At 37.5% G+C, this 7,761-nt stretch overlaps 1 protein-coding gene across 1 annotated transcript in view; it reads left to right on the top strand.

The window, feature by feature from the left end:
- RAD51AP1 (RAD51 associated protein 1) overlaps positions 1-7,761 on the top strand; it is a 10,638-nt gene that overhangs the window by 1,572 nt on the left and 1,305 nt on the right. Inside the window, exons 2-9 of the mRNA XM_026864220.1 lie at positions 38-171; positions 630-679; positions 2,015-2,156; positions 2,951-3,060; positions 3,388-3,462; positions 4,085-4,234; positions 5,376-5,531; positions 6,998-7,144. Of these exons, the coding sequence (XP_026720021.1) occupies positions 38-171; positions 630-679; positions 2,015-2,156; positions 2,951-3,060; positions 3,388-3,462; positions 4,085-4,234; positions 5,376-5,531; positions 6,998-7,144 (964 nt within the window). The remainder of the gene's footprint in view (positions 1-37; positions 172-629; positions 680-2,014; positions 2,157-2,950; positions 3,061-3,387; positions 3,463-4,084; positions 4,235-5,375; positions 5,532-6,997; positions 7,145-7,761) is intronic.

Below are 7,761 nucleotides of genomic sequence, written 5' to 3'. Positions count from 1 at the left end.
GGCGGGCGTCCGCCGCCCCTCGCCCCGGCCCCGCCAGGGCCCCTGCGCCTCCGCGCCGAGCGCTTCTCCGCGTCCGCGCCGTGTCCCTTCGAGCGGGGCTTTCTCCCTGGGGCCGGCGGCGAGGGGGACCCTGTCCCGCGAAGAACGGCCCCGGCGGGTGGCGGCCCTCGGGTGGGTGTCAAAGTGCCACCGGTGCCCCACTGTGGGTCTGGTACCGCCTGCACCGGCGGCTGTGCCGGGTAGGAAACTGCCTAGAAGGCGCACGGAAAGCCCAAAAAAGTGCCTGAAAGTGACCCGGGGGAAATATTAAAATACTTAATTTCCGTTGCACTTCAGCAGTTCTGAGACAGTGGGTACGTAAGGACGATACAGCGCTCCCACAACGAGAAAAACAAACAGCACTGTTACTGTAAGATTAAAAATCTAAAAGTGATTCCTAATAACCATATGGTGTACAGTAGCACTGGCTATACGTACATTTGAATATGTGTGGCTTTTTCCTTCTAAAACACGATTCACCCAAAAATCCAGTGTGAGCGAGTCAAGGTGCTCAATCTAAAACGATTAATAGCGGGTTTTGTTTGTTTGGGGTTTTTTTTGTTTGTTTGTTTTTGTTGTTTTTGCCGCAGGAACAAGAAAATTGTTGATTATTCTCAGTTTGGGGATTTGGAAGATGATGGTAAGTGGCCTGTTCTTGTGCGTAAGAAAAATGCCAAGCACTAATGTAACCACCCAAAACATCATCAGCGTTCATAATGAATTAGTTCATTGAGAAGATTGTTAACTGTTTTCACTGGAAGTAATCTGGGCACACTGTTAAATATCCTAATTCAGCAAGAATATGATGTCTGTAAGACAGAGTATAACCACAGTACATCAATAAACTGGTGAATACGCTGTGTCTTGTTTCAGGAAAATATGTTTCTCTCCCTGCCTCAGTTTTCAGTGGTAATTGGTTGCTCTGTGTCCTCCTGATTATCAGTTTGCAGGATTGTAAATCAGAATATAAAGGAGGTCTAAATCATCTGTACATAGATCTAATGTTTCTCCTACAGTTCTGTATCTTGACAGGTTTTGTTTAAGGACACAGCAGTCAAATTTTGAGTTCCCTTGATCAGAAAAATAGATTGCCGGCTATTTGTTTTCATGACAGTCCTCCTCCTAAGCCCTAAGGGGTATTATGTATTTTTCTTACAGAATTTGGTTGCTTTAATGTTTTTGTTTTCTCTGTTTTTTTCCATGCTGTTTGCAGGATCCAGGAAACAGTTTGAATTGGTGGGAAAGGGAGGGCAAAAATAAATAATATTGAAGGTCTCTCGTGAATCATGTGGATTAATGGAGATTCTTGGTTTCAAGAATAAGTGACCGCTTGTAATATGAAATAAAAGTGTAAATTCTCAGAAACATTAGTGATCTTATCTAAGGTTCTCCATCATTTAGAGAATACTGAAGATTATTTTTTCCTTACTTTGCACTGTGATCTGCAGCATCTTCAGCTGAAAGACAAGACAGTTTTCATGGCTTCTAATTTTTTTTGAAAAGTGGAGAAATGTATTTGATAAGAGGCAATATGAAAATGGGAGGAAAAGGGGAGCAGCCAACATTTTTAAGAAGGGGAACAATTCCCAAAACGCCAAGAACTCTAAAAAATGTTTCATGACAGTGGTTATTGTTATAATTGATAGCTGTTCAGCATATCAAAAAGTGAACATCTAGTTATTGAAAATCTGGTAACACATTGGACACTGAAGCTTTATTGCCATATTGGTAAAAAAAAAATAAATCATTACTTCTTGAATAAAAGTATATGCAAAAGAGGTCTTGTTAAATTTTCATTTAAAAGACATTTAAGAGTAGAATAGTATAGTTGTGTTCTTTAAGAATAGAATTCATTTCAGAAAGCTTATCTTTGGTGTATTTTCAGTGTGTGAGGAAGTTAAGTTGAATGACTCCCTTTGACCATATGGAAAAATATAGGAAAACTCATTAAAGCTTGTTGCCGTTTCCCAAACAGATGAAGATTTTGCCTGTATAACTGCACCCTCAAGCAAAAAATCCAGAACGCAGCTCAAGGATCCAAAGAAGGAGAAAAAGGAGAAGCACAAAAAGCCACAGAAGGAACTGCCCCTGTCAGAAAAGCAGGCACCTAGTAAAAGGTAAACAATGTTGAAACGTGGTCAACTCTGTGTAAAGTTGAATTTCAATAATACTATTTGTTTTTTCTTTTTTTTTTCCTTAGAATTTTAAGCAGCTGAGAATAAACAACATATTAATGTGATATTTTCGGCTTTATTGGTATAGTTGCAAATCAGGAATAATGTGATTATGCATGGAGTGGGGAAAACTTGCCCAACTTCAGTAGTGAGCTATGTCTGTTTTGTTACAGCTCTAAAGAACTCCAGAACAAGTGGCCAGCATAGGTGCAGAAACAGGTTTGCGTGTCTGATCTTGTCTTGATACCTCTACAGTGCAGAATAACTGTAACAATTCGGAGTTCCTTAAGGGCTCCTAAAATTGAGAAACTTAAAGACAAGTTTGACTCCTTAAAAAATAACATATTTAAAGTTTGATAGAAAATACAAAGTAAATGAAAAGACACTTCTGATGGTTTTGGTCACAAATTTGTATATAAATATTACATTTCAGTGTGGTATTTCAAACAAACATATCTGCTTTTTCTGTGATAATGCCAGTTATTAGTACATATATCCATATTTACACAATGTTTTGCAATTAAAATACTTCTGAGTATCATGTGCTTTAAATATTAGTGTATACTTTGTCTTTTGGGGAAGTAATATTCATGATATGATATGCTATAAAGTATGTATTGAAATATTAATCTCTTCACAGGTATTTTAATTTAAAGAAGTTCAGTGAGTCAGAAGTAGATTTATAACCCTTATGTCATTCTTTTATTAATTTAGCATGTTTGTTTTTTTTTTTCCAGGATATCCTTGGATGACAAACTTTATCAAAGAGATTTGGAAGTTGCCTTAGCCTTATCTGTCAAAGAAAAATCTGCAGATATCCTTGAGGTGCAAAATTCAGAAGAACAAGGTTATTTTACAGTTCAATGCAACACTTTATTTATATATAGTGAATTCAAAAATGACTTACTTAATTTTACTGTTAAATAGATTGAAAGTCATGTTTTATTTCAAGATGTCATGTTAAGGAAATAAGAATCTCTAGGTAATGTCTGTCTTATGTTCATTTTTTTTTCTGTTGGAAAAAATATTCTATAAGATCTTCCAAACATACAGTTTCATTAGAGACAGATAAAAATGTTAAGCCGTTTTCATTTCTTAATATGTTGGCATTTTGTGATGTGGCTTTTGAATACTAATATTTTATATTATTTTTCTTTTCTGGATCCTAAAACAGGTAAAAATATCAGATCAGAAAATGTACAGAGGAGACCACTTTTCTCCAACTGCAGTGTTGACAGTGAACTTTTAGGTAAGTTGTTCTCATACTCTGTCTTCTCAAAACTAGCATTTCAAGATACATTTAAGTAGCTTATGCCTTCTTTGTTTCCATTGGTTTATCTTTTTCACTTACATGAAAAAAAATTCTTAAAAAAACTAGAGGATCCATTAATTTTTTTCATTAAAAATTTGATCCCGGTCTGAATGAGATTGTCGGATCACCAAAAGTTAGTTGGAAAAAGCAACAGACGTGTGTTTTCAGATGCTGAGTTTATTTACTTCTTCAAGGAGCTACACTTACCCTCAACTCCTTAATGGGTCTGTAATGCCTCAGCATCAAATAAATGTGACCAAAACATTTGTTGTGCCATTGGAAACTTTTTCATTTTTCCAGTTTTATTTTTGGTCTTATGTCCTTTTGTTACTTGATTACAGACTAATATTGATATCTCTCACAACCAGAAGGTCCAGTTTGATCAGTTGTAAGAGTAAAATGAAAATCACATGAAAACAAGTGCTGATGATATGCTTCTGTATAGTATATTTCAAAATCAAAAAAAATAGTTCTGGGGGCTCAAATACCTGCTTATTTTTGAGAACCAGAAGGGCATTGCTGTGAATTTGAATTAATTAGAGCACCATCTGTTTTCTAGGTCTCAATCAGGTTATGGACGATGACATACCTAGTGGTGATGGTAGGCAAAGGACGGCAGCATCTAAAGTTCCAGCACATCAGAAGTTACTGACTGTTGACAGTGATGATGGAGAGCATGCTACTGACTCTGAGCCAGAGTCTGTACCCAGTAAGTTCTTCTCCATAAAAACCCTCTCCTTAGGTATGCTTTGAAGGGGATGCCTTACACTTAGTTTATATTTTCAGTGAAATGCATACTGTTTCTACTGTACCTTCCCTGCCCCTAGCCTTACTGAATTTTAATACTAGTGGCGTTTCAGTTGCACTTTGATACTAAATCTAAACATTGGAGCTTATTCGTACACATTCCCCAAACTGGCAGCAACGATGCTGCTTCTCTGCATTTGCTGCAGTATGTCAGAACAAATTTCTTCTACCATTTTTGTCCAGGAAAATTTCGTCTCTTTAGAGCCTCTGTTCATTTTTCCAGTTGTTGACTGGGATTTGCATCAAAACAGTGACTCTGGAATAGTGTCAGATGTTAGTGCTTTTAGTATTGGCTTTGTTTAAGCTTGTTTAAAAAAAGCAAGTAGCCTCCCTTCTTTCCTTCATCCAGTTCTCAACTTTTAGAAAAAAACTCTGCTGCGTGTGGCTGGAGGTCAGCTGGCCTCACATTCTGCCTCTGGTAGCAGCCTGGTATTGAACACACACAGAGCATGATAGACGTCTCTCTCTCATTCCCCAGTGGTTAATGTGTCTGTATCCACTTTTCTATTCCTTACTCCGAGGTTTATTGGAAACTATTTCTAGAATTGTCAGTGAAATAAAACATCAGGGGAATCCCAGACACTTCTGTTGATAAAGAACTATTTTTAAGATTTGCTAATGTCTGGGTTTTTTTAGTAATAAATCTATAAAATTTTTCATACAGCTGAAATTAGATGTAGTGTTTTTCCACTTTAAATAGTCATGACTAAGATATATGTAAAAATTAGAAGCCTTTCCAAATAATTTTAATTGCTTCATCTTGCACACATGAAATATTGGTGATTCTGCTGTTAAGATCATTATTGTATGCCGTTTATACCAGAACATTCCATTATAAAAGTACAGAGCAAGAATTCTGCAAATAGAGAATGTTTTATGGAGGCTACTTCTTTCTCAGTTTAACATATAAATATGGGCAAATTTATTTTATTGTATCCTTAAGCTAACCTGGTTTTTTACATGCAGAATTTGATTAGAAGGTCCTGGAGTAATAATGAATTTTATTTCCTGTAAAGAGATTACATCCTTTTTCCTTGCTGTAGGTGAGGAGTCAGAAGAAGATTCAGATTATAGTGAAGGTGATGATGAAGACTTTGCTGTGGAAAAGAAGAAAGCCAAAGGAAATAAAAAGAAAACCAGACAAAAGATGCCAGCTGAGAGAGAGAAGAAAACTCTCAAATCCAAGATTGATACTTCAGGTAAGTTTGTAATATGAATTTGAAATAGACTTATTTCTAATAAATGTCCCTTTATTTTCACTATCTAAAATTATCTATTTTCAGGAATAGATAAATTTGGCTGACAGACTGACTGTCAGGGTTATGACAAAAATTACTATATGCAGAGTAAAGGAAGGAGAGAAGAAAAAAAAATCCTGAAAGAAAAGACACTTTATAGTTGTTTTGCCAATTATTAGGCCTAGCATAAAGGACACAGCCAGCATAAAGATGAACCAATAACTAAATTGTATTTGATACAAAAGGGTCAGTACATGGGTGAGCACTAGGGGTACAAACAAGTCAGATTATACATAACTGACATCAATCCCACTGACCCCAACAATGACACCACACGACCAACAATGGGGGGAATAAATGGTGACATGCAGTCTCACATAGAAGGGATGGGAGACAACCGAGTCAACAAGCCCAACACATCAGACCAAGGAAGCCACACACTCAATCTCTACACAGCCCAGTTTACAAAAGCCAGACCTGACTGGAGCCCAGTCCCAGGGAGGCAGGAGGTCCTTCCCCAACAGGGAACTCTGCACAGGGCACCCACCTCACACACAGACACTGCCCCTGCCTGCAAGGGGTCCCAGCTTTTATCCCTGTGTGGGACCCCTGACCTTGGGTTACTCACTGCAGACCCCTGGGGCTCATTTACCCAATGGCTCTGTCTGCCAGGCCGGCCCCACCCTGGGGGGAAGCCTAAAGGGAAACTCACCCCCCTTTGGGAAGGGCTGTGGGAATCACCCACATGTCAACCTTAACTTGGGGCTTGGGGTTGAAACCCCAGCATTTCAATAGTAAAGTAACACTCCTTACAATAAAAGCAGACAGAAGTGAATAGACAGAGTTCATTTCTTTTATATGTCTGGTTTTTAAAAGGTTAAATAACAGTGAGTGATATGAGAATTTTTTTAAAAAAAACCCTATAATCTCAGATCCTCCTCTTGCATTAGTGGAAAACTTTAAATCTGCATGCCCTTCAGAGTTAATTGTTCACTGTGTCACTAACACAATTTACTTTAAATAGCTTAAGAAAATTCTTATCGTGGTCTTAATCTTGTGTCTGACTTGGTAATGTGGTTTAATTTCAGGCCTGAGTTTACAACATGTAATTTAGTTTAAAATTAGTTTTAGTTATGACAAGGAATGGTTTGCTTTGTGTAGCTGACAGAAGAATCTTCCCTCTTAGAAATCTGGTATCTGGCAGGGCTTCAAGAAGAAATTGTTACACTGCTTGTTTTCAAACCAGGATTGAAATTCCAGAGTATAACAGGACTGACTGTATAAATATATACTATTAAAGATGTGACAATCTAGTAACGTAGTCATTATTTCACTCAATGCAGAGAGTTGGTGCTGTACAGCGATCTGTATGATGATATCTCTGATAAAGAGTATCCTTCTAAGGTTGCTTTTATTTTCCAACTAAGCATCACCTGTAGTTTCTCCTTTACGGATAACGGAACAAAAATCTGAGGCAACACAAAAGAAAATGTCCAGTTCTGCAGAACCAGCTGGGAGGCCTCTACACACATCAAGCCCTGTAACAGATAAGAAGCCCAAATGGATACCACCAGGTACCTGTAAGATTGTAGCTATAAACAGATACATTAGCTGACCTAAGCTCTTCACAATCTCTCCTAAAAGCAAACAAGCAAATAGTATTTCAGACAAACGACTGCCCTCTTATAGGGAAAGGTATTCTTCTGACCATAGATTTTTAAAATGACAAAAAAGAGAATCTATCTCCATGCTTCCTTTCCTTTTACAGCATTATCCTTAACTCCATTATGTGGGGAGGATAACAAAATATTTTTCAGAGTGTGGATCAAATCTTAATCAAGAGGTTGTTTTGTGTCCATTTCTCTCTCATTAAGAGATTTCTTTATCTTTGGTATGTGCTGCATTATTATTTATTCTAAACAAATAATATTAGAAAAATGTTGGAGTGTTTTAACCACTCTAGTAAAGCAAATGCTTAGAAGTTTTGTTTTCTTAAGGTGTTTCGAGCATGCTGCTGCTGACTCCTGCCTCTTACTTTGATTTTCTATCATATTCACTCTTCTGTACACATTTCTTTCTGTTTGGCTCCTTTCTCTCAAGCCTTCGTTTTCCACTTGGAATTGTGTTCAGTTGTGTGATTCTCTGTGGAGAACCTGAAAATGCACAGTACACTGGGAACATTTTGTATGTG

This window comes from Athene cunicularia (genome assembly GCF_003259725.1).
Source record: "Athene cunicularia isolate RWA chromosome 1 unlocalized genomic scaffold, athCun1 chr1_part2, whole genome shotgun sequence".
Taxonomy (NCBI): Eukaryota; Metazoa; Chordata; class Aves; order Strigiformes; family Strigidae; genus Athene; species Athene cunicularia.
Note: the sequence above shows the minus strand (reverse complement) of the source record. Positions and strands in the feature narration are given on the sequence as shown.